Source organism: Odocoileus virginianus, chromosome 30 (genome assembly GCF_023699985.2).
Source record: "Odocoileus virginianus isolate 20LAN1187 ecotype Illinois chromosome 30, Ovbor_1.2, whole genome shotgun sequence".
Lineage (NCBI taxonomy): Eukaryota > Metazoa > Chordata > Mammalia > Artiodactyla > Cervidae > Odocoileus > Odocoileus virginianus.
Window position 1 is genome coordinate 37,013,026 of NC_069703.1, and position 27,225 is coordinate 37,040,250.

General features: G+C 48.7%; 1 protein-coding gene across 1 annotated transcript; it reads right to left on the reverse strand.

The window, feature by feature from the left end:
- Window positions 1–1,556: 1,556 nt before the first annotated feature.
- Window positions 1,557–16,340, reverse strand: TRIM63 (tripartite motif containing 63). The gene is made up of 9 exons (XM_020909228.2): window positions 16,061–16,340; window positions 14,770–14,942; window positions 11,563–11,731; window positions 10,462–10,557; window positions 9,078–9,311; window positions 7,757–7,779; window positions 7,301–7,425; window positions 2,993–3,067; window positions 1,557–2,148 (listed from the first exon to the last, which is right to left on the reverse strand). The coding sequence occupies exons 1-9, from the start codon at window positions 16,217–16,219 to the stop codon at window positions 2,138–2,140; spliced, it is 1,065 nt and encodes a 354-aa protein (XP_020764887.1). The 5' UTR covers window positions 16,220–16,340; the 3' UTR covers window positions 1,557–2,137.
- Window positions 16,341–27,225: the final 10,885 nt, after the last annotated feature.

Sequence of the window (27,225 nt, forward strand, 5' to 3'; positions counted from 1 at the left end):
CAGACTGACTCAGCCTCACCTCCCTCCCAGCCCCTTGTTCCTGGAGAGCCTGATGTTGCTTCAGCCATGGTCATCGTCTCATGACCTAGCATAGGTGGCTGGCTTGGCCTTCCTGGAGTAAATCTGGGCTTCAGCAGAGCGTCCATGGTGTCCGCCACGGTGGGGGCAGCCGCAGCTCTAGCCCTCTAACCATAAGCCGTGACAGATTTTGTTTTATTTGCTTTTTTGTAAAGCAAGTACCTGACTTAAGCTCTGATTATCATTCACTTTAAAAGAGGCAACCACTTTAAGGGGCCTATGTCTAGCAAACACCTTGGGTGCCTCTCCCCACTGAGATTCCTCTGTTTTCGCAATCTTAGTTGATTTGGCTAACTGACAATTTGGGTCACTCGATTTTTTTTATTTCTCTTCTCACACTTTAAAATCCCACGCTTATGCTTTAAATTCATCAATAAAGAGTGAGCCTTTAAAACTGTAGGCCCCCACCCTCCACCCCAATAGAAACAGAAGACAGGACCATGCTTTATCCCTCCCTCTCTCCGCCTGTGAACTCACTGCGTGGTATGCTGTGTAATGTCCAGATCTTGTAAGTGATAAGCCTTTATTTTTTAAACTTGCCTATTGCTTAGTACTTAAAAACATCTTGAAATTAACAAGAATTACGAGGGCCGGTCTAACCACATTAGTCATTAATAAGCTGAGACCAGCACAAAACCTACGCCCAAGCCCACAAGACCTGGAGGCTCCTCTCACCACCTGCAGAGTCAGCTGACAGCCCTTGAGCGTCCCCCACAGCTGCCCAAAGGGTCAAGTGACAGAAGGGACGCTCGGGGCATTGACGCTCCGGGAGGCAAACTCCAATCCTGAGATGGGAGGTGAAAGAAGCCAGTAGACAAGTCTCCCCCTTCTTCCTACTGATGAGCTGTCCAAGGCACACTCTTCTTTTTGCCCTGCTAGAAGCATCTCCTGTGCTTGAGCAAGCAGCCAGCTCTCTTGGTGAAGCTGTGGCCAGCTCGGTAACGTGATACTTTATATATCTGCTTTCCTCGCTGGGGGCTCAGCGGGTAAAGAATCTGCCTGCAGTGTGGGAGACCTGGGTTCAGTCCCTGATCCCATAGAGAAGGGAAAAGCTATCCACTCCAGTATTCTGGCCTGGAGAATTCCATGGGCTGTATAGTCCATGGGGTCACAAAGAGTCGGACACGTCTGAGCGACTTTCTCTTCACTTCACTTTCCTACCTGGCTTCCACTTCCCTTCACTCTGGCTGTCCTAGGAATGTAGCTGAACTATTCACTCTTTGCCTCAAGTTGTGTTTTCTAGAGAACCAGAAAACAAGGCATTGAATGAAACCTTTTCTGAAGGGTCCTGTCAGGGCCAGTTTTCCAAGGAGCTCTCATTGGGAAATGCAAGGTTGAAGGACAACTTGTTTGGTGGGATGGAAACCTGGGTTTTTGCCATTACTGTCTAGTTCCTGCCCTACGCTTCCTAGCAGGCCTTCTGTCTGTCTGCCCTTAACTCTCCTCACTGGAAAAAAAAGGCTGAATGAAACCTCAGCTCTTTTGGTAATAATTGGAAGAAAGCGCTGTGCATTTATTAAAACAACATATAACACAAACTCGGTCACCGTCCCTTATGTGGGGTATAGATGCTGAAATACAGTACATTATCCTTTCCTGGACCTGTGAGTACTACGAAGTCCTCCCACCAAGGAGAGGAAGTGGGCAGCTGGAACAACCTGGCTTCCTTCCCTTCTTTATAACAATCGCCAGTCACACAATGACCAGGCATTATCATACAAAAGTTCCTTTACAAAAAGCACCAAATTGGCATACATATACAAGTATACAAAAATCACATTTAAAAAATGTACAAAATATTCCATTTTGCACCAACGTAGAAAAGAATCCAGTGTGGTTGTTTCAAGCACGTTCCCAATTCTGGTTCGCTTTATGCTGGACACAGCGGTGGGGTCCTACTCCTAGTTCCTGCTCTCTGAGCAGAGAGAAGACACACCTCCCCGTTGCCCCTCCAGGTACCCTGACCCCTCCCACCCTGGGCCTGTCACTAAGGCAGATGGGCCCATCCCCACCCTCCCCAGTCTCTCTGCATCTAGAGGGTCTCTCCCTCATCATCTCCTTACTGGTGTCCTGAAAGAAAAAGACAAAGAAAAACAAGGTGAGATGGGAACTCAGAAGGATCCAGGACTTGCCAAACTGTGGGGAAAAAATTATCAAACCCCAATTCCTGCCTGACCTCTTCCTTTTAAAATCAAAATAGAATTTAACTGTGTGAATGCTATGGATTGCAGATCCAATGCAAAAAAAAAACTATAGACGGAAGTGTTAGTTGCTCAGTTATGTCCAACTCTTTTGTGACCTCATGGACTATAGCCCACCAGGCTCTGCTGTCCATGGGATTATCCAGACAAGAATACTGGAGTGGGTTACCATTTCCTTCTCCAGGGGCTCTTCCCGACCCGGGGATCGAACTCATGTCTCCTGCATCACAGGCGGATTCTCTACCGCTGAACCACCAGGGAAGCCTCAGCATAGTTCACTCTTTCCAAATTTTCACAAGATGAAAATCCAAATTCTTTATTGAAATCTTCTTTTAAAAAACAAAAGCTCCTTTTTAAAAAAAAATCTACTAATTTAAAAAATGCTGACAACTAGTTTTAAAAATTTTGAATATTGAGCAAAGCTTGCTTCGTGAGTGCTCTATATGACTTCTGTTATACTGTGTCACTTTCTGTTTAGGAAGGTCATTTAGAGGTAAAGTGAGAAGTCTTTATTATGAATAGTTGGGGGGACTTCTCTAAGAGAAAAGGGAACAGGTTTTACCTTAAAGTTTCTTTTAAATTTTACCTTAAAAACTCTTAAAAAGGGTTTAAAACCCCTACTGGGGACCGGAAACATCATCCCAGTGTCACTCAGTAGGGATCTCAAGTTGTCACTGAATGAATGAATAAGTGGAGGTAAATGGGTATCTCACCTTCTTCCTTCCCCTCTGTAGACTCTTCCTCTTCATGATCTTCTTCTTCTTCAATGAACTCCTCCTCTTCCTCATCTGTGTGTGACAAAGAACAATTGCCTTAGGTTGGGGCTGGTGTCTCAGAGGAGAGGTTCAAGAGAGATCCAGGCTGGAGACACCCAATTCAGTTCAGTTGCTCAGTCACATCCAACTCTTTGCAGCCTCATGGACTGCAGCACACCAGGCTTCCCTATCCATCACCAACTCCCGGAATTTACTCAAACTCATGCCTATCGAGTCTATGATGCCATCCAACCATCTCCCCATCTGTCAGCCCCTTCTCCTCCTGTCTTCAATCTTTCCCAGCACCAGGGTCTTTTCCAATGAGTCAGTTCTTTGCATCAGGTGGCCAGAGTATTGGAGTTTCAGCTTCAGCATCAGTCCTTCCAATGAATATTCAGGGTGGATTTCCTTTAGGATTGACTGGTTGGATCTCCTTGCAGTCCAAGGGACTCTCAAGAGTTTTCTCCAACACCACAGTTCAAAAGCATCAATTCTTTGGTGCTTAGCTTTCTTTAGAGTCCAACTCTCACATCCATACATGACTACTGGAAAAACCATAGCTTTGACTAGATGGACTTGTGTCGGCAAAGTAATATCTCTGCTTTTAAATATGCTGTTGGTCATAGCTTTTCTTCCAAGGAGCAAGCATCTTTTAATTTCATGGCTGCAATCACCACCTGCAGTGATTTTGGAGTCCCCAAAAATAAAGTATCTCACTGTCCAGTCAGGATCAAAGGGCCATGTGGTGACCTCAGGGGCCCAGGAGGTGATGGGTTCATTCCTCCTTCCCCGCCCTCCTCCCTCCCCTGACACGCTTCAAGGCAGGAAAGCTCAAGATCTCCTTTGTTCCAATAGCAGCAGCATCTCTTCCTTGATCTGCCTGTGACCAGAGGGGACCCTGGGAATGCATACCCAGGCTGTGTACCTCTGCACACCGAGCACTGTTACCTGGGAAAATACGGGGAAATGCCTTGGTCCTCAGGAATCAGAGTTCTTATCCTGAAGGCATTTGCTCAGTCTTTGAGATCTGCTTGCCTCACACTCCTTGTCCAGTTTTCCCGCATTCCTTAGCCTACAGGGCCACGGATACAGGGTGGGGAGCCCTTCAGAGGCCATCTACTCCTTAGTTGTCTGAAACTGAGCCCCAGATGGTGACTATGGTGCAAGCTGTGTGCTCGCTTTCCCATCCTGGGGTCTTGCCTTCAAGCTCTACTCACAGGGAACGGGCCCCTTCCCCGCCCCCTCTCTCAAGCCCCTTCTTTAAGCCTTTGGGTGCCCTGAAGGGGTCAGTACAGACACAGAGTATTTGTCAAGGGTATCTGGGGAAAGGCTTGAAAAAATTAATTCCTCCAAACTGACAACTGGGATCTGTGCATAACCCAAGGAATTTTTTTGTGTGTGGTGATTTAAACCATTATTACAATTAACTACTTAATAGCATTTGCTGAGAACTTACTATGTGCCAAGTGCTAACTTGTGCTAAGGACTGTACACGCATCGCCTCATACAATCCCCAGACAACCCTTGGTGGAACCTGTACTTGCTGCCCATGTGGCCTCTGCATGTCCCTCACCTTTCCTTGGTTTTATTTTTTTAACTTTTCTGTGACGTTGGAGTACAGCCAGTTAACAGTGCTGTGCTGGTTTCAGGGAGGCAGCAAAGGGACTCAGTCGTACGTGGTCGTGGACCCATTCTCCCACCGTTCCTTGGTTTTATTGCCTTGACTACAAAACGGAGATGACAAAAGAGCTCCTCTTAAAGTTGGTGTATTAGACAACAGATTTCATGTCCAGGGCTCAGTGGCCAGGACACAGAAAGTTCTCAATGAATGGTAGCCATGGGTACTCTCCCCATTTACCTGTGGGGACACGGAGAGGCTCAGGGAGATTACCGAAGGCAGCGCAGGTGTTCACAGTGTCAGACCGCTCACATAGTACGATCCACTCTTTTACCTGTTTCCCTTAAAGTTTTTTTTTATTTATTTATTTTTCCCAATTATTTTTATTAGTTGGAGGCTAATTACTTTACAATATTGTAGTGGTTTTCGCCATACATTGACATGAATCAGCCACGGATTTACATGTGTTCCCCATCCTGAACCCCGCTCCCACCACCCTCCCCATGATCCACTCTTGAGTATCTTAGTTTAGGGAGGGTGACTCCAGGGGATCTTCCCAACCCAGGGATCGAACCGGCATCTCTTACATCTCCTGTATTAGCAGCTGAGTTCTTTACCACTAACACCACCTAGGAAACCCAAATGATCTACAGCCATGCATTTACCCAAGTCCATTGACATCTCCCTGGTGACTGGCAACTTCCCTGGTGGCTGAGACAGTAGAGAATCTGTCTGCAGTGCCAGAGACCCAGGTTCGATCCCCGGGTCGAGAAGATCCCCTGGAGAAGGAAATGGCAACCCACTCCAGTATTCTTGCGGGATAATCCCATGGACAGCAGAGCCTGGTGGGCTACAGTTCATGGAGTTGCAAAGAGTCGGACATAACTGAGCAACTAACCCTTTCATTGACACCTCAGCTTTGGGATGTATGTCATCCTTACCCAAGAATAGAGTATATTTGGGCTTCTGAGAATGGGTTTAACACTCCAGATTCTGAAAGCTTGCAGGCAAGCAGACGCAGGAGGTGTCAAGAAGCTTTTCTTTCTCTTGCAAGCGATTCACAGCTCTTTCCTGCCCCTACACAACCCCTACCCTTCTTTCTTACTCTCCGCAGACCACTGGAGCATCAGGTCTCACATAAAGGCAACATTCCACCGAACTAGAACTTTGTTGCTTTTTTCTCTTTGTTGCTAACTAGCTACCTTTCAGCTGTGAAACCTTGAGCAAACTATCAATATCTTTGTTCTCCATCTGGTTCCTCATGCTTTCTTATTATTTTTTCTTTATTATTGTTATGGCTATATTGTTACAATTATTATAGGTATTCTGTGGAAAAGTAATCACAAACAGAAGCAAGGACAGAAAATAGATAAATTAAGGTGCCTGAGTATCCAAGGTTATAGCAGTAGGGAACTGAAGCTAAGACTAGATTTAGGCAATAACTAGTATATGTCTAGTACCTTACAGAGGCCTCTGAATCAGTGTCTTATTTGTCGCACAGCATCTTTCGGTGGTTATTATCAGTAGGCCTGTATGTAACCTAAGTTTAAAGTAAGGAGATGAAGCTCAGAGAGGTGGAGGGAACCATCAAAATGCCACACAAGATAAGAAGTGGCAGAACTGGGTGGTTAAGAATCCCCCTGCCAATGCATGGAACGCTGCTTCCATTCCTGGTCTGGAAAGAGTCCACCTGCGGGAGAATAACTAAGCCTGTGCACCTCAACTACTGAAGCCAGCATGCCCTAGAGCCTGTGCTCCAAAACAAGAGAAGTCCATGCACTACAACTAGAGAAAACCCGCACACAGCAACGAAGGCCCCGTGTAGTCAAAAATAAACTTAAAAAAACAATAGAAGTAGCAGAACCAGATTCGATCTTAGGTTTGCCTGATTTTATGAAGTTAAAAGACGCTTGCTCCTTGGAAGAAAAGCTATGATAAACCTAGACAGCATATTAAAAAGCAGAGACATTACTTTACCAACAAAGTTCTGTCTAATCAAAGCTATGATTTTTCTAGTAGTCATGTATGGATGTGAGAGTTGGACCATAAAGAAGGTTGAGTGCCGAAGAATTGATGCTTTTGAACTGTGGTGCTGAAGGAGACTCTTGAGAGTCCCTTGGACTGCAAGGAGATCCAACCAGTCCATCCTAAAGGAAATCCACCCTGAATATTCATTGGAAGGACTGATGCTGAAGCTGAAACTCCAATACTTTGGCCACCTGTCGCAAAGAACTGACTCATTGGAAAAGACCCTGATGCTGGAAAAGACTGAAGATAGGGGGAGAAGGGGCTGACAAAGGATGAGTTGGTTGGATGGCATCACCAACTTGATGGATGTGAGTTTGAGCAAGCTCTGGGATTTGGTGATGGTCAGGGAAGCCTGGTGTGCTGCAGTCCATGGGGTTGCAAAGAGTCGGACACGACTGAGTGACTGAACTGAACTGAACTGCCTGATTCCAAGTTGCCTTGCTATTTCTATCACCCCAAGTTCCTCCCTATAGCAGATCCATATATAATTTATTGAGCTGGGCTCATCCAGAAGTTAACTGTACCAGTTTGATGGATATCTGGGCATGTTTGGCAGTGTATCTGCCTCCACGTGGGGCTCAGTGGGAGGGAGGTTGACTTCCAGGGAAATAACCCCTTACCTGTCCCAAAGTCGATGGTCCTCAGGGTGTCAGCTATGTGCTCTAAGTCCAGAGTAAAGTAGTCCATGTTTTCAAAGCCCTGCTCTATCTTCCCCAGCTGGCAACCCTTGGAAGCTTCCACAATGCTGTGGGGCAGAGAGAAAAGCAAGGAGGGGCACAGTGAGATCTCTGGTCCCAGAGAAGGAAGGAGGCATTTTAGCTCCAACTTACACCAGGGCACATGCTTGGGTCCACACCCAGACCTTGTACCCAGAGGCTTCCCTGGAGGATGGAGTGTTTTCCCTTGGATCACAAGCAGAATAGATATCTAAGACAGCAGGGATGCAAAGGCTAGGAAAGCTAGCCCGGGGGAAGACCCTCCCAGCAGAACTAATGCAAAGGAGGAGGACTTCTAAACATGTCAGAGGCCCTGAGGGGAACTGGAGCCTTGACTCATAGCCCTGGGGAGACACTGACCTTCTGATGAGCTGCTTGGCACTCTGTGGGGGGAGAGAAAGAGCAAAGGGTTAGAACTGCAGAAAGGGGAGCCCCAGGAAATCAGCAAAACCGGGGACCCAGCACTGCGGATGCACACTTGGTGCCATCACCTTGCCCAGCTTTGACCTGGTCATCAGCTTCAGCCAAACAGAACTTGGATTTTCCCTCTGTCCATGGTCTTCGCGGGCCTCGGTCATTATCCTAGGACCCTCCTGTTGTGGCAGGAAGCTTGGATTCTAGGAGTACTCATCTAAGCACTCAAACACGGAAATCCCCAAGATGAGAATCATATTCTAAGCACAAAGTCCGGCCCACAGTATGTGCTTAGGAAATTTTTATTGAACTTAACTCTTTCTTACAAAATCTTACAGCTGATCCCTTCATGTTTCCCCCAACAAGCTCTTCTAGGGTAGGGCTGTCTCTTTCACCTGTCTCTCCATCTCAGTGACTGGCCTACAACAGGGGCTCAGTTAATAGTCTCCACATGGGCACTGTATTTTGCAACTTGCAAAGCCATTTCACAAGCATCCTTTTATTTGATCCCCATAAAGTCAGTTGAGAGGAAAGGAGGGAGGAATTGTTACATGCTCACTACGCAGATAGGGGCTTCCTGGGTAGCTCAGCTGGTAAAGAATCCGCCTGCAATGCAGGAGACTCTAGCTCAATTCCTGAGTCGGGAAGTTCCCCTGGAGAAAGGATAGGCTACCCACTCCAATATTCTTGGGTCTCCCTGGTGGCTCAGATGGTAAAGAAAGTGAAGTCGCTCAGTCCTGTCTGACTCTTTGCGATCCCATGGACTATAAGCCTACCAAGCTTCTCCATCCATGGGATTTTACCGGCAAGAATACCAGAGTGGGTTGCCATTTCCTTCTCCAGGGCATCTTCCTGACCCAGGAATAGAACCTGGGTCTCCTGCATTGCAGGCAGACACTGTTACCCTCTGAGCCACCAGGGAACTCAGATGGTAAAGAATCCACCTGCAAAGCAGGAGGCCTGGGTTCAATCCCTGGGTTGTGAAAATCCCCTGGAGGAGGGCATGGCAATCCACTCCAGTATGCTCACCTGGAGAATCCCCATGGACAGAAGAGCCTGGCGGGCTGCAGTCCATGGGGTCGCAAAGAGTTGGACACAACTGAGAAACTAACCACTGCACAGCACATAGAGATGAGGAGATTGAGTCATATGAAGGAGCTTGACATAACTTCCCCAAAGGCATAGCCTTTGGTGATCAGTGATGGAGCCCAACTTGCACCTTGGAGCTGCTAAGTTGAAGTGCCCACACCCTCCCAGGACTGCTCACCAAGAGGAAGATGGCGCCACCAGTCTCGTCCAGAGACTGGATGGCTGTCTCCACCAGCTTGGTGGACTTGTCCAGTTGCTCCCGGTACTGCTGGATGAGGGCCTCGAGGAAGCCGAGCTTCTCCTCCTGCTCCCGCGTGATCCGCTGCAGCAGCTCACTCTTCTTCTCGTCCAGGATGGCGTACAGCACATCAAACTTCTGGCTCAGTTCTTCTTTCACCTGGTGACTGTTCTCCTGGGCACAGAGATCTCCGAGTCACGTCCTGCGGGTCCTCCTTCCTATCCCCCACCCTTCCTTCCTGGGATGGGTGTGCTAGGAATGAAGAGTCTAGAGCTGGGAGAGATTTACCGCACCCCCATTTTGCAGAACACGAAACAAAGCCTTAGCCAGAAGAAAGCATTTGCTAGGGTTTGCTTCAACGTTTGGAGGCTGGTGTCGTAGAGAAAGCTATACCTTTAAGGTCCTCAAAAGTGGAGACTGTAGGGCCAGGCAGGATGACATATGTGGGCCTCCTGTGTGCCCCCCAGTCACACCCTTTCTCCACTTTAGAACCAAGACCAGATTTGGGAAACTGCATCATTTGGTCCTCAGAGACGTGGAGAAGCAGCTCCCCCACTAGTGGCCTCCACACTGAAGCTCCCCACTGTCCAACACTGAAGCTACATTTTAGTTTCCTTACCTGTAAACTGAGTATAATAGTAGCATATCATTAGACTGGAGGCCCCTCATGGATAATAACAACATCCTTCTTCCTTCTCTGAACCTATACTCACACAACTCTATCCATCAGAAATACAGTGATCACTCCCACCACCCACCATGTCATTCCCAGGTCCCCACCTCAAGGGGAGATGAAAAATCATGGATGCTTTTGCAGAAATAGAAAAGAGTCCTCTGCCTCTCCAGTCTTGCTCCTCAGAGGGTGGTCCATGGACAAGCAACTTGGGCAATCCTGGGAGCTTGTTAGAAAAGCACAATCTCATGCCTCCTTCTAGACCTACTGAATCAGAACTTGGATTCTAACAAAACCTCAGGGTGATTTAAAGTTTCCCATTAAAGTCTGAGAAGCTTTAGTCTACAGCACACTGGAGAACAATGCTCTTAGAACTACTAGTTCCCTGAATAAATGCTGGGAATGGTTGGCGGGGACACTTCCTGAGTCAGGGACCTGGTCTGTCTTCCTCGCCACCCCATCCTCAGCATCTTTGGCAGAACTTGGTACCCAGCTATCCTCAAGAAGCATTTGTGAGTGAATGACTGAATGGATTAGTCATCCACTCCCCAGCCATCCCTCCAGGCTCCAGGCTCCACAGGGAAGCCACCCCAGAGACCAGGTTGCCCTGGGAGGCTTTGAACCCCTAGGCCCAGCTATGCTTCCCCTCACCTTGGTCACTCGACAGGAGTCCTCCAACTGAGTGATGATGGTCTGCACACGGTCGTTCCCTGCCACCAGCATGGAGATACAGTTACTCAGCTCAGTCTAGATGGGAGGGAGGGTGGGGGAACAGGAGAGAAGAGACAAAAATAGTCTCAGGGCCTACCCCCTTGGGAGTGGCAGCAACACAGCACCCTCACTTCCCTCTCTGCTAGAAAGAGCCTCTTTCTGGGGTGCAGCTCTTGTTCAGAGCAGAGAACACCAGAGAGACACCGCATCCCTCATATCAGTGGAGGCGCAGAGAGAAGTGAGTTGCCCCAAATACAGAGCAATGTGCTGGCCAAGGAGGGGCTTGTTTCTAATGAAGCGATCCAGAAAAAAAAAAAATAGGTTGGAGAATTCTAGAAGAGAAAGATCAAGAGAAGAGAGGAACAAGGGGAGGAAGGAGTACAGAAAGGGATTGCTGTTCCTTAGTCACTAAGTCATGTCCGACTCTTCTGCGATCCTAAGGACTGTAACCCACAAGGCTCCTCTGTCCATGGGATTTCCCAGGCAAGAATACTGGAGTGGGTTGCCATTCCCTTCTCCAGGGGATCTTCCCAGCCCAGAGATTGAATCTGTGTCTCCTGCATTGGTAGGTGAATTCTTTACCACTGAGTCACCTGGGAAGCCCTTTAGGAAGGGAAGCCACAGCTCACTGCATGGACAGGGCGGTGGGGCTCTCACGGGCCCAGGGACCCAGGGAGGAGACTGCCTCTCGCTGCAGGGGGATCTGGGGAGGGGTGACCAGCATAGGAAGAGGCAGCAGGGGCCCAAGCCACACTGGGGTATAGAAGTCATGGCCTGGGAGGACCCGGGTGACCTGGCCCTGGGATCTGGTCTCTCCCTTGGGGCCGCACCCAGGTGCCCTCAAGTGGCTCTAAGTATAACTCATGAGCTCAGCCATCTCCCCAAGGAAGGCAAGAGCGGTTCTCCCTGCGGCCTGGGACGTCCCTCCAGGGGGACTATTCCTGAAAGGCCGGCTCAGCAGATCTACAGGGATCAAATCCGCATCCTGAATCATCTGTCCAGCGGGCTCGGGCTGGGAGTGGGAGTCGCTCAGGCCAGTACCTTCTGTCCCTGGAAGACACTCTGCAGCGGGGCCACCTCACAGGCCTTGTGGGCTCCGAACACCTTGCACATGGAGCACGTGGGCACCTCGCACGTGAGGCAGTAGATGTTGATTTTCTCATCTTCATGCTCCTTGCACATGGGGTGGCTGCCCTTCTGCAGTGGCCGACTGAAGTGGAGAAGATCATCAGTCACATTGTGGGGTCTCAAGTCCCTGTCTTCCCCTGCAGCCCCGGGAGCCCCCCACCCCACCCCATATCTATGACCCGAGCTCTCAGAGGTTGGCTGTCCTGAATCCTTTTCTTTTCATTCTCTGAGGACACAGAACCAGGGAAGCCAATGACACCAAGACTAGGATTCAAACTCCAGTGATGGAGTCAGCCCAGGCCTGGCCAGTGCAGGACCTAGAAAAAGTTGTAGGATCCCAGAGTCATTTTGAGACATTCGGGAAGAGAGGAAACTGGGTCCCAGAAAGGTGAATGGACTTGCCCAAGGTCGCCCAGCAAGTCAGGGCAGGGGAGGTTAAGGTTCATTTGTTCTAATTATAGTCCCCAGGCTCTTGGTTACAGCAGGTTGGGCTTCCAACAAAGCAATTTATATTCATGGCCTCACTGAATTCTATATTTAATCCACCAGACTGTAACCTCTGTCGAAGCAGGGAAACTTGCCTGTTGTCTTCAGCCCTAAATCTGCAGTGTACAGTGCCTGACATGGAGAAGGTGGTGATTAAATACAGGTGGAAAGAATACATCAGTAAGCATGCCATGAAGGTGTACCAAGGCTCTGAGAAGGATGTGGTATGTGTGCCCCAAGTCACTCAGCTAAAGCAAAGGCAGCCCAGGGTCATCCAATGGCCCAGAACAAGCCTTAATTTCCAACCTGAGAGTCTTTCCAGGATCCAGAGTTGCTTCTTTCTCTTTCTTCCCAAACACACACTCAGGATGACTTTCTCCCTTTGTCTCTCTCCTCTTAGGGGCTCTGGCATTTATCTATGGTTCCCTCAGGGTCACTTCCTCCCTGAGATTCAATTTTTTGAGTCTAGGTTTTACTGCCCCAGCTAACTCGACACTCATCTAGAGTCAACAGCGTGTCTACACCACGTCTGACTTGCCAGCCCCTAACGCAGCAGTGCGTGTGCGCTTATAGTCACTTAGTCACCTCTGACTCTTCGCAACCCCGTGGACTGCAGCCCATCAGGCTCCGCTGTCCGTGGATTTCTCCAGTCAAGAATACACGAGTGGGTTGCCATTTCCTTCTCCAGGGGACCTTCCCAACACAGGGATTGAACCCATATCCCCTGTGTCTCCCACATTGACAAATGGATTCTTTACTACTGAGCCATGGTGGGCAGGTCATAAATGGTGACTATCTGCCGTCATGTCACTGCCTCACCTCCAAACAGCCCCACATGACTGAGCACACCCTGGGCATTACTGTCCCCTCAAGATCTTAAATAAGCTCCTTTCCAGACTTGTTTTTTTTGCATGATTTAGCCCAGGGTTCCCCATGCTGGCAGGGCTCTCCCTTTGCCACCTGTCTCTGCCCACTGGGAAGGGAGCTCTGGGGTGAGGGCAGGTGCAGAGGTGAGGCAAGGTCCTGCGGGCTGGTGCCTGTGTTCCTCATCATCCCAGATGTCCATCCTCCCAACCCCAGGCACCAGCATCAGGGTTCAAGTCCCCACTGTTCTGCCACTTACTCATGGTGACCTTGGACAAGTGATTTCACCTCTCTGAGCCCTGGTTTCAACCCTGAGCTACTGGGATCATGGCAGGAGTTCTCTGTGATGAATGTGCAGTGCCTGGCATGGAGAAGACCCTCAATAACTATTGTCATCACTCAGTTCTGGGGAAAGGCCTGGAAGGGTTCAAACACAACTTCCTCTTCCTAGGTCAACTCTGGGTGGGCTATTATTTTGGTGCAATATTGATTTTATCATGATCATGATCAACAACATAATTGCATTTTTGTAGTGTTGATCTCCAGCAACATGAGAGGCAATAGCAGTTAAGAATGTTCACCATGGAGTCAGTCAGACAGGCCCCCTCTCAGCTTCACCACTTCCTAGCTGAGTGGCCTCAGACAAACCTCCGAGTCTCCATTTTCTCATCGGAAAATGAGGGTAAAAATGGCTTATAGAATTACTGTGAGGATTAAAATGGGGATAATGCATGGAAAATACTTAGTGCAGTGCTGCACACAGTGGATGCTCAATAAATACTTGCCATCTTTAACACTTCCCATCAACATCCTATTTGATAGTCACAATAACAAATCATACTGTCCATTTCTGGAGACAGAGGAAATAGAGGCCCAGAGACTCACCCAAGATCCTACAGTGTTTGAGTAACAGAGTCAGAGTAGCAGACAGTTCTCTGGTTAGAGCTTTCTCAAACAAGGACTAGTCTATCGACTTTTTGGGGCACAGGACACTGCCTGCAAGCATGTATTCGCTGAGGGTTTGGGACTGCAAGGGCCATGAGGTCAGCAGCCTCTTGTCAGGACATGTGGATCAGTAAAGATCTCTTTTGTAGCTGTATCTCTCCCCAACACGGCACAACCTCCACCAGGCACAAATTCTGCCCAAGAATGAGTGGCTATTTCACAAACGGGGACTTAGAGCTAGATGGGCTGGGCTCAGTTAAGTTCAGTTCAGGCGCTGGGCTGGGTCCCAGCAATTCTCCTTCTCAGCTGTGAAACTCTGGGTAAGTGATTTTACCTCTTTGAGCCTCAACTTCCTCCTCCATGAAACAGGGATGATGAAAGCCATGCTAATCCATAGAACCGCTGTGAAGCAACAGCATTCCTGGTGTTTAGCACTGTTGTTATCACTATAGAGAAACTGGCTTTGTTCTCACTGGATGCTTTCTCTGCTCATCAGGGCCACTTAACTGGCCCCAGTGGCTCCCTCTCCCTCACGCTCCCTCTCACATCTCATCTGTCCCCTGATTTTAGTCTCAGTATCTTTCAGGAGGACAGCCTGATGTCTGGGTTCTCTGCCATTCACTGGATGATGCCGAGAACCAGGGCTAGGGGATAAGATGAGCCTCTGTTCATGCCTAAGGGAGACAGCTCTCTGGACTAACTGGCATAGCTCTTCCAGCTAGGGGACTGGATCCAGAGCAGGTGAAGGAGGATGGGGCCCTGAAGCGCTGGACTCGAGGATGGGCCGAGGCAGGGGGATGGCCTCCCCGTGGAGGGAGCACTGACCTGGAGCACTCCTGTTTGTAGATGTCAATGATGTTCTCCACTAGCAGATTCCGCTGCAGGCCGTATACTCCGTGGCGGTCCATGATCACCTCGTGGCGGCAGGAGGGGCAGCGGAAACGGCCTCCAGACATGGCCGCGGAGCCAACCCGGCCGGTCCAGTAGGGATTGGCAGCCTGCTGGCGACAGGGGTGGAGGTGAGGCCTGGGCTCCCTCCTCGGCTCCTTCCCTTTCTGACCTCCGACTGTCTCCCCCCTTGATCACCACCACCATTCTCATCAAACCACAGGACTTAAATCTTCCCCTTGGCTCAGACGGTAAAGAGTCCGCCTGCAGTGTGGAAGACCCAGGTTCGACCCCTGAGTTGGGAAGATTCCCCTGGAGAAGGAAATGGCAACCCACTCCAGTATTCTTGCCTGGAAAATCCCATGGATGGAGGAGCCTGGCAGGCTACCATCCACGGCATCGCAAAGAGTCGGACACAACAGAGCAACTTCACTTTCTTTCCTAATATGAGAGAGCCAGCCCACTTACACAGGGAGTACCTGAGAAGAAACTAAGGAATAATCAGGATTGGAGGTCAGCAGACCAAGGCTCAAGTCACAGTAATTCTCGGAATGACTTTGGGTGAGCAACCTTTTCTCACCAAGCCTCGGTTTGTCCATTCATGAAATGGGCATGTAATTAGAGCCAGCTCCTAGAGTTGCTACTTTAAAGAAAAAATAGAGACCATTCTGTAAAGTGCTTCTGGGGAACATTGAGGCCTGTCTCCCAGCCAGGATGGACACCCACTCCCATTCTTTTCTTAAGGAGATGAAGCCCCTCCTGCCCCCCATGATAGGAAACAGTTTCAAGGGGAAGATGCCTGTACTGTCCAGTGCCTCTCAGGCACCCTCCTCCTAAAGATCTGGGCCCCCTGCCACCGCGGAGCTGGCTCCAGCCCCTGGGGTCTGGTTTCTCTCTCCTTTCTGTCTGCCTCTCCCACTTATCACTTGAGGCATTTGACTCCTGATTGGAGAGTCAACTGCGGTGCTTAGGACAGGGGTGGGGTAGCTGCAGGCAGGGTGGGGAGGGGACAAGTGCGTCATGGAGAAGGAATGGGTCAGCCGGAGCCGCCTCCCCAGCCCCATCGACCCCTTCCAGAGACTTCGGCAGGGGTTCATTTCAGAGGGGGAAGAAACAAGCCCAGTTTGGAAGGGTTCCGGACTAAGAGAGGAGTTTTCTTTTAGCTTTCATCACAGGAAGACTGAGTAGCTGCCCAGGGCCCCAGTTCTATGCCAGGCCCAGCACTGACCTGGAATATGTCGTTGGCACACTTCCGGCAGAGGTTGTGCTGGCACGGCAAGATGACCACCGGCTTGGTAAACATCTCCAGGCAGATGGGGCAGATCAGCTGCTTCTCCAGGTTCTCCATGGGGTTTCCATCCTGGATCAGGCTTGACTTATAATCCATATTGTCCTAGGGACAGACCTGGGGACCCACCTGGCTGTCTCCTTCACCTGTCTTGTTCTAAGCAGACCTGGGGGTCTTGTCTTTGTCACAGAATACCCGCCCGGAGTCTCTTTGCCTTCCTCTCCTGGCGCCCAAATTCTGCCTTGGTCTGAGGCCCCTCTGATATTTATAGCTGGGCCCTGGTCACATGAGCCCCAAGAGGAGACCAGCTGAGCATTCCGGTGCCAAGTGGCTGGCGAAGCTTGAGTTTCCTCCAGGCCTGAAAGACCAACCCTCTCAGATCACATGTAAGGATGAGCCGTCGCTGTTCCCTTGGGATGGGGGTCGTAAACAAGAACAGCTTGTTCGTGGGTAGGCTTGGGGCAGGACTGGTACCCAGAGTTTCCTCCAAAAATTAGTCTCCTCCTACAGCAGGCTGGTAAGGAGTGAGGGGGCCACTGGGATTTGTGGGGTTAACAGCCAGTGCCCTCTCACTGACCTAAATAAGCCCATCCCTTCCTCTGGAGTCCTGGGAAATTCCCCAGATAAGTCCTACCCCCGAGCACAGCATGTTGCTAAAGACCCTGCGATGTCCCCAACCAGGGCTAGACTATCCCTCCATCTCTTGGTCACTAATTCCATTTTTTTTTTTTTTTTTCTTTCTGGATTGCATGTAGGATCTTAGTTCCTCAACCTAGGATCGAACCCATACTCCTTGCAGTGGAAACGTTGAGTCTTAACCACTGGACCTCCAGGGAAGTCCCTAATTCCATTTTAATACAAGGGTTCCTTCCCTTGATACAGAGTCTGTTTCCTCATTTTATAGATTTTGACACTGAGGTTTAAGAAGGAAAGGATCTTATTCAAAGTGATTTGGGAAGTAAGTGGCAAAGCCACGAATCTTATTCATTCATCAGACACTGAGCCACTAAACAACAGTAACAATCTATACATCAGGCAACAAGGTGAGAGATAAATGAGTAATCCTTTTTCCTGCCCTGGGAAACTCACAGGCTAGGAAGGGAGACAGACACAAATAACTGTCATGTAGTACCCCAAAGCACTATTTACCCACTTAGACATTATCCAGATGTTCCCCTCTGCTTTCTGCACGAATTTAAATTTTTCTCCACATCCTTCTGGGCCGTCTTTCATGTTGGCTGGTAGAAGTCACTGTTGTTGTTCAGTGGCAAAGTCAAGTCTGACTCTCTGCGATTCCATGCACTGCAGCCCATCAGGCTTCCTTGTCCTTCACTATCTCCCAGAGTTTGCTCAAACTCATGTCCATTGAGTCAGTGATACCATCCAACCATCTCATCCTCTATCACCCACTTCTCCTCCGTCAATCTTTCCCAGCATCAGGGGCTTTTCAAATGAGTCAGTTCTTCGCACCAGGTGGCCATAGTATTGGAGCTTTGGCATCAGTCCTTCCAATGAATATCCAGGACAGATTTCCTTTAGGATGGACTGGTTTGATCTCCTTGCCATCCAAGGAACTCTCAAGAGTGTTCTCCAGCACGACAGTTTGAAGTCATTAGAGCGGCTCTAATGTCTTTAAGGTAGAATGTCATGCAAAGGGACATGGGTATAAGGTGCTGGTATGAGAGTGGGAACATTAACACTGGGCCCCAGGATGAGCCTAAAATTCTGTAGAACCTACAGGAGGAGTGTCCAGGATCTCACAAAGAAGGGGCAGCAGGAGAGCAAGTTTGATGACCTCAGCCTGGAGAGGAGTGGGTGGTTGAAGCCCTGAGATAAGGCCTAGTGAGTAGTAAGGACAGAGGAGCCAACTCTGTGATGGGGAGGGAATGGGAAGGAGAAGAAGAGGGGCAATCTTTCACAGAAAGAGGAGGAGTCCTAGAGGACAAGGAGTGGGAAATTTTTACAAGTATATCCTTTTTAAACATTTATTTATTTGGCTGTGCCCAGTCATAGTTGCAGCATGTGGGGTCTTTAGTTGTCACGCGTGGAATCTAGTTCCCTCATCAGGGATCAAACCTGGGCCCTCTGCATTTGGAGCGTGGAATCCCAGCCACCGGACCACCGGGCAAACTCAAGGGGTGGGCAGTTTCAAGGAGAAGGTGGTCCCCCCTGAAAGTCAATGGCTAGTTGTTTTTTTTTTTTTTTTTTTAGCACCTACTATGTGCTGGGCACTGGGCTAAGCAGTTCATGATCATTATTTCATTTTGTCATCTCAACAGCCAACAGGTACAACAACGTGAGAGTCCTCAGATTCCTCAATGTCAGAAGTCCCCATTCCTCAGATGAGGACACTCAGGCAGAAAGAAGTCAAATAACTTATATGAAGTCACACAGCCTGGCCCTAGGACAAAACCCAGATATATTTGACTCAAGTGCCCAAGCTCCTCATGTCTCTACTTGAACTGCAGGTCAACCCTGCCAGGCCAGCCAGGAAGAGGATGAGAGTTGAAATGAATCTGTCCTTTCCTCCTTACTTGGTTTTGTTCAGACTTAAGGTAGCACGGTTCTCTGGGAAGGAGGGCCTTTCCACGGCCACAGGAGACAAAGGCTTCAGCCTGTCATGGCATCCCATTCTCCTTCGTCTAAGTGACTTGATTATGGCCAGGGAGACCCGAAGGCTAGTGGAGGTAGGTTAAAGATAAAGGATTCCCTCCCTGCAAGAAGAAAGCTTCATGCTTGCCTTTGAATGAGGTTATAAGGGACAAGTCTGAGAAGGAAATTGATCCCCTGAGTATGGCAGAGAGGAACTGCAGAAAGCACTGGGGTCATTGTTGCCATCATTGTGCTGCCATCCAGTGCTGCCCCTGGAACTGCCCTCTAAGATGTGAGAGAACAAACGTCATGACAGTGTAATTAATCTGTTACTTATAGCACAGGGCACTCTGTATCTGTTAAGGATTCCAACTCCCATATGTCAATGATTCTCAAATCTCTAATTCAAGTTCCGGTCCTTCTCTTCCTTAAGCTGAAGATTTGTTGGAAATCTTTACTGGGATGTCCCAATAGCCCCTCCAACTCACCATACCCCGAACAGAACACACAATCTCTGCACCCCACCCCACCCCACCAAGCTCCTGCTTCTATATTCCTTTGTCTCGTATCTCAGTAAATAGCATTCCCATCCAGGCATTTGCTCAGACCAGAAAGCTGAGGGCCATCCTAGGGCTCCTCCTTCCTCCTCATTGCACACCCAGTCAGTCTCTGTATCAAACACAGGTCCACCTTCACATCTCACTTGTCATCTTGCCATCTGGTTCTCCCTCTGGACTTGGAAGACTCCGAGGGCAAAGACTGTTTCTATTAATCCTGTACCTCCAGCACCTGACACATAGTAAGCACAAAGGAAATGCTGCTTAAGTGAGTGGATGAGTGAATGAATTAAACAGAGGCAGCAGGGTTACTGTCAGACTTTGGGGAGATTGGGGTGCTTGAGCACATTTTTCTTGGCTGAGATGGGGCAGATCATGGAAATGGGGGATGGAGTTGATGGAGTAAATTCTAAAGCCTTTGAAAGGCACTTCCCTTGTGGTCCAGGGGTTAAAAATCCACCTGCCAATTCAGGGGGACACTGGTTCGATCCCTGGTTGGAGAAAATCTCACGTGCCACAGAGTAACTAAGCCCCTGAGCCACAAGTACTGAGCCCATGGTCTAGAACCCATGAGCCGCAACTACTGAAGTCCGCATGCTCTAGAGAGCCCGTGATCTGCGACAGGCTAAGCCACCTCAATGAGAAGCCTGCTCGCCACAACTAGAGAAAGCCCATGCGCAGCAACGAAGACCCAGTGCAGCCAAAAATTTTTAAATAATTAAGAAAATAAAGTCTTGGGAAGGAGAGGGATATGCCAACCTTTGAGTTGGGAGGATAGGAGAGAGGAAAGGATGGAGGTTAAAATCAGAGATGTTGGGAGATAGAGGGAAATGTGCTCGTATTGATGACCTCTGTCAGTTGAAAGAGTCGAGGTCACCTTCTGAGGCTGAGGCAGGGGGATGAGTAGCATGAGTGAGTGGTGGAAAAAGTTTGGACCTGCCATTGTGAAACACAGGAGGAAGTGCCCTAGAGAGGGGTGGAAGGACTCTCTGGGAGCAGAAGAGCCTCACTGATGTTTCCCAATACAGATTTGCCATTTGAGAGGAGCCATTCACATGGCTCTGTTGACTTTCACCAGTCACACTTGGCAGTCCAGGTGCAAAAGCCACGCAAATGGACAGTGGGATCGACTCCAGCCTGGGAGCTGGCAAGACCAGTACTGCTGAAAGTCAAGGGGTGAGAAAAGGAAATTCCCACATGGGCCATGCTGGGCCGCAACACATGTCTTGTCATTTAATCCTCACAACAGCTCTGCAAGGGAGATATTTTGATCTTTGTTTTTCCCAGGAAGAAATGAGACTCAGAGAAGTAACTGGCTTGGCCAAAATCACACAGCCCGGAGGAGGAGAGCTGAGCTGGGGTTCACATCCGAGGGAGCCTGACTCCCAAATCTGTGCTCCTCACATTGAAACATTAATCTAGTGCTTATTGCATGCCAAACACTGTGCTATGCCCTTTTTCATCCAACCCTACCCCTTGTTCAGTCTTCAAAATAACTCAGTGAGGCAATCCCCTGATGGTCCAGTGGTTAGGACTCTGAGCTTTGGCTGCCAGGGCCCAGGTTCGATCCCTGATAGGGGAACTAAGGTCCCACACATGGTGCTGTGCAGCCAAATAAAAAATAAAGTCTTTTAAAAACAACTCAGTGAGCCAGGGATCAGGATTTTCCCTGTTTTGCAGCTGAGTTACAGAGGGGGACTAAGTCATCTGACCAAAGTCTCCTAGCCAATGAGTGGTAGAGCCAGCATCAGAAGAAGGAATTCATAAACCAGTATCATTACCAGTTATTAGAACATGCTTGAAGCTGCAGACTGACAGGCAAAGACAAACATGTAGAATCAGTGGTGCATCTGAGCCTGGAGCTGGTAACTGCTACACTATACTGCTTCTCTCTTTGCAAGTCTCTGCACATCTTCATTTTTATACTGTTTCTTAATTAAAATTCCAACCATACAAAAGTAGAGAGAATTTAGTGTAAAGAATTCATGTGACCAAACCCAGATTCAGTTCTTTCCAAATTTTCCCCACTCTTACTTCATCTCTACCCCAACACATTTCTTTTTTCTAGAATATTTTAAAAACAATCTTAGTCATCAAGTCATTTCATCCTTAAATACTTTTGGCAAGCATTTCTAACAAGGATTCCTTTTTTTTTAACATAATCACAAGCCATTATTTTAGCAAAATAACAAAAATTTCTTAATATTATTAAATCCCAGGCCATTTTCAGAGGCTCCTGATTGTCTCAAATGTCTTCGTAGTTAATTCGTCAAATCAAATCCAAAAAAATTAAAAGATCCAAATAAGGTCTTATATGTGGGATTTTGTTGTTTTTGTCCCATTGACCTCTTTTCATCTATAACAATCACCTTCACTACCATTATTTGTGCCACTGATTTGCCTTTTTGCTATATCAGGAACTGAAGTTCAGAGAGGTTAAGTGACTTATGGAAGGTCACCCAGCTAAGAGCTAGACTTCTTATTTGGGACTGCCCCCAAAATCTGTGTTACTAGTAGGAGGAGCTTTAGTGCCAGAGGGGGTCCCAGCTTTAGTGCCAGAGGAGTCAGGCAAAGCAGCAGAGAGAATGGTCTGGGCCTGACAAAGAGAAGGTAGATAGAGATGGAAGCGATAACAACACTATTTTCGTTTTTTGACTGATTCAGTGCTTGCAAGGGGCTGGACATCTACTCAGAGTTCCATGGCACTATTTCATTCAGTCCTAACTACAAACACAGGTAGGTCATACTTAACCCCATTTTACAGATGAGGAGACTGAGGCACAGCTTGGCATATGGGGTTACCCTAAGTCCTACAGTTAGGGGAATAGGTCAATTTAACCTCAAAGTCTGTGCTCTTTTTGATTGTCACTAGAGAGGGGACTTTTCAGAAAACTGAGATTTTGAGGCCTCTTGGTTGGAGGAGAGAATACTGGCCCAGGAGCCAGACACCTGGGCTCAGGCTCCAGGTCTGCCAGAGACGAGCAACCTGACACCCAGGAAGCCACACCCACCACCAGTGTCTTCATCTGCCAAAGGGAGTGACCCTAAGAGACGATCCCTGAAGGTGCTTGCCCCTCCCCAGGGGCAGGGTTCTCAGAGGAACTCTTCCCCGAGATGGATGACGCAGGCCTGGGGGCAGTGATGCTGGAAAGGAAACCACCCTCCATCTCTCCTTTCATTTCCACATGGCTAGGGCTTGTTTAGATGTTTTCTTGGTGCATCACAGTGCAGATCCTTTCCACGTGTGCAGAGTGTGCCGTTCTCCCTGCAGTCCCCGTGACCTTCCCTGGAGGGTGGGGTCTGCCTGCCTCCCCCCCTGGAATTCCCCTCAGGCCTCTGTGGCACCTGGAGTACCCTCAGAAAGGATGTGGCGAGGGTGACTGTTTTTCTTACGGTTTGAGATGGCTCTCACATGCTTCGATGTCATCCTCGTTGAAGAATCATTCTGAATCACAGGATCAGACAAATAAGTCATTGGCTCAGAGGCTAAAGCCAGAGGCAAGTCCAAGGGGTCTAGGGTGTGATGCAGTGCCCCAGGTGCCAGGGCAAAGCCCACTGGGCCTGGCCCACATGCCATGGAAAGGCAGTAGAGTGTCCAGGATCTTACCACTCAGGGCTGGAAGCCCTCTAGACGTTTTCCTTCTGTCCCCAGATCCAGATGACCATGTGGGCAGCTACAAGGACTCTCAGGAGTAGGTGGTGTTTAGAGAAAGGGCTGCCCCAGGGAACACGGGGGACCAATAAGGTCTGAATGGACCTCTACATAAATGATCCTGAACTCAAGTATCAAAAGTGCTTTATAAACAGTGAGATGCAATAAACCCTTACTACAAGGTCCTGAGATTGCAGAGCAACAGGAGGAGACTACCAGGCACTAATGGATTTGAGTTCAAGTTTAAATGGCACCCACTCGAGTACTCTTGCCTGGAAAATCCCATGGACAGAGGAGCCTGGTAGGCTACAGTTCATGGGGTCGCAAAGAGTCAGACACGACTGAGCAACTTCACTTCACATATCAGTCCTGTTATTTTGAGCAGGTTTTTTACCTCTGTGTCTCAGTTATCTCAACTGTAAAATGAGAGTCAGGTAGAGTAGTGATATCTCTGGGTCTTTTCAGCCTGGAAAGTCTAGGGTTCTAGGTGATAGCTTCCAACACTCTACCCCTTGCTGAAAATTCATGGTGCAGAGAAGGGACTCCATTTGCCCAGGCATATGGCACATATCTGGCAAGTGACAGACATTCAGCAAATGTTGTTGTTAATATTTTCTGACAGGGGACTAATACTGGCTGTCATTTACTGACAGTCACTATGGATGAACCCCATGGTCTATGTGTTATCTATTGATGCACAACTTATTTTCACAAAACTTAGCAACTTAAAACAATAATAAACATTTATTGTTTCACACAGTTTATGTGGGTCAGGAATTCAAGAACAGCTCTTTATTAACTTATGAGGTCAAAACTATTATCGCAGTGGTTCCAGTTCAGTGTCTGTAAGGAAGTTCTAGCGAAGATGTTGGTGCTGGGAGTATAGTTCAGTTTATCTTAAGGCCTGGCTGGAGCTGGAAGAGCCACTTCCAAGATGCCTCATTCACCTGGTTGACAAGTTAGTGGATGGCCTTAGTTCCCCAGCAAGTGTACCTCTGCACAGGGCTGCTTGAGCATCCTCATAGCATGGTGGTTGACTTCCCCCAGGGAGAGTGATCTGAAAGAGCAAGACAGAAGTTGCCACTGGCAAAGTCCATTGACAATTCCCAGAAAGTACAAATAGAATCTGGGTAATAAAAAAAAATCAAATCTTTTTATCCCCTTTCTGTTTACCCTGGTTTCACTTTCTTCTAGGGTACTACATGCAGAAGCCTTGCACCTGGCACTTCAGACCAGAGCTCCCACTGAGAATTGGCTACACCCGGCACTTCACCTTGGTGGGCCATGTGCAGAAGTACTGAATTGCACACAACACTGCAATTCAAGATGGTGATGGCGGTGGCGGGCCGTGTGCAGAGATGCTGCTCCCAGCAGTGCAATCTAAAGCCAAGAAAGGCACAGCTACGTCTGACCGGCAAGAGCTCTACCCCTACTCTCTGCTGATGGGAACCCTATAAAGTAGCCCTGCTAATAGCCTTTTGAGGAGAGCGTGTACTCTAGAGTGAGAACTAGCACCTCTCTATTCTTTGATTAAAGAATATAGCTTTCATTTGCTTCTGAACCAAGCTCAGGCTTAGAACTCGATCTTGTTCTAATAGCTCAGACAACACTGGGTCTGAAAGATCCTTGTCAGGGACCAACTTGAGAGGACCGTTAACAACATTCTGGCAACCTGAATGGGATGCAGTGTGCCTTTTCAACCTGCACCTATCCACAAGGCTCCAAACTCGCCCTAGCTCCAGCAAGACAATGGTGGAGGCTTTGGGAGGTTAGCCTGAGAATGTCTGACTCTGATCTTTGAGTCCACTCTGATGGGGTAGGACAGCAGCAGCCCTTGGTCAAAGTCAGTGCAACTTTGCCCAGAAATCTGATACCAGGTGTGGTGCACACACAGCGTAGCCCTGTGTGTGCAAGGCTATGCCCCTTGAGAGGATCACACTGTGATATCGCTGGGGATCGGAGGCTGAAATTCATGCGTGTCTGCCTGCTGCCTCAGACTGGCCTTTTCTTGGTACCAGGCACCCAGGAATGATGGGGGCCTGTGGACAAAAGGGAGCGACAGCAGTTTTGCCCTCTGTCTTGCCAGGAGTGCTGTCTTCTTGACTCCTTCACAAGGCAGTGTGGTTGCACCAGGAACTTTTTTTCTCCTTACCAACCTCCAGGGATCAATGGCAGCATTCTTCATAGTCACTTTCAGTTTGGTAAAGGAAAGTGACCAGCCCCTTCAGCTAAGAGGTGAGACTAAGGGAAGACCCAGGGAATGAGGATGCCAGACAAAAATGGAATGAGGGCATTTGATCCAAGTTCAGAAAAAGGCTCCCAAAGTAGGTAACAACCTGTGACTTGACCTCTTCTGGTCAGTGCTAATTTCTCTGAAATGGGGTGGGGAGCCCTGAGAACCACTCCCCCAAAATAGCAGAAATATAGAGGAGGAAAGGTCAGAGGATAAAAAGGCCCAGAGGCAAGCCCACGTACTACTGGCTATTTACTCTCCAAAGTCAACTGGTTGGTACAGGAATTTGGACTAACTGCCCCCAGAGACACTCACTCCGATAAGTACCCCTGGCTCCCACCGAGGGATAGCAAGCCAGGAAACTAGGACCTCATCAGTGCTCCATACAATATACAAGAGGGTCACCAAAGATAAAAATGCCTTTGTCGCCCCTGAAAAGGGGCAGATTCTGGCCACTACCCTCAAAGGTAGATGGTCCAAACAGATGGAGAAAGACAGGCCAGGGGGCTCCTAAGCTGTCTTTCCAATTGACCCCTGCGGAGACCCAGCTGAAATTGCACCTAGGAAGGAAACCTACTGAATTCTTAGTGGATAGCAGTGCCACTTTCTCAGTTCTGAACACCAGATCAGGCAAACCCAGTCATGAGAGATGTAAAATGATGACACTTCAGGGAAGACATTCATAAAGCCACTAGAATGTAAGTTGGGTGAACATACGCTCATTCCTTCCTGAAAGTGAAAGTTGCTCAGTCGTGTCCGACTCTTTGCGGACCCCACGGACTAGAGTCCATGGAATTCTCCAGGCCAGAATACTGGAGTGGGTAACCTTTCCCTTCTCTAGGGGATCTTTCCAACCCAGGGATCAAATCCAGGTCTCCTGCACTGCGGGCAGATTCTTTACCAACTGAGCCACAAGGGAAGCCCAAGAATACTGGAGTGGGTAGCCTATCCCTTCTCCAGCGGATCTTCCCAACCCAGGGATCTAACCGGGGTCTCCTGCATTGCAGGCGGATTCTTACCAACTGAGCTATCAGGGAAGCCCCATTCCTTCCTATATGTCCCCAAAGGCCTTGTACCCTTGCTCGGAAGAGATATCTTACATGAAGTGAGGGTTACTACCCACCTAATGGGAGACAAACTGGGGGCTGGCATTCCCTTAGACAAAGGATACAAGATGACGGTGTTAATGGCTGAGAACAAACCTCCACGGATACAGCAAGTCCATCTCCCCAGAGTGAATCCCAAGGTCTGAGTGCAGGGGCTTGTGGGATGAGTCGCAGAAGCCAATCCCATGACAGTCCCTCTAAAATCTGGCCCCTAGGAAACAGCACCCTCTCCATCAGGAGACCTTGTTGAGCACTGCCCCGGTCAGACAGGGCCTAACTGACCAGAGCATCATTAGACCTTCCAATCATCTTGTAATACTCTCATTCTCCCTGAAAAGTTCAACGGGGAAAACCAGGTGGTACAGGACCTCAGGGCAGTCAGAGAAGCTACCATGGCTATACACCAGTCGTCCCTGCTCCTTACACATTGCTGGCCACTCGACGGTCCTCCAGGCCCTGGCATTCTGTATTAGACTTAAAAGATGCCTTCTCCTCGAGGGTGGGATGTTTCAAGAGAACAGCATTGAAACATGTATATTATCTAGGGTGAAACAGATCACCAGCCCAGGTTGGGTGCATGAGACAAGTGCCCGGGCCTGGTGCACTGGGAAGACCCAGAGGGATCGGGTGGAGAGGGAGGTGGGAGGGGGGACTGGGATGGGGAATACATGTAAATCCATGGCTAATTCATTTCAATGTATGACAAAAACTACTGTAATGATGTAAAGTAATTAGCCTCCAACTAATAAAAATAAATGGAAAAAAAAAAAAAAGATGCCTTCTCCTGATTCCATTGGCCCAGAGTCACAAGAAATTTTGCTTTTGAGTGGCAGGACCCAAATACACAACAAAAACAACACCGCTGGACATTCCTGCCACAAAGGTTCAAAAATCCACCTATCATCTCTGGGAAAATGTTAGCTAAAGACCTAGAAGATCTATGTTTAGAGGAGTGAATCCTTCTC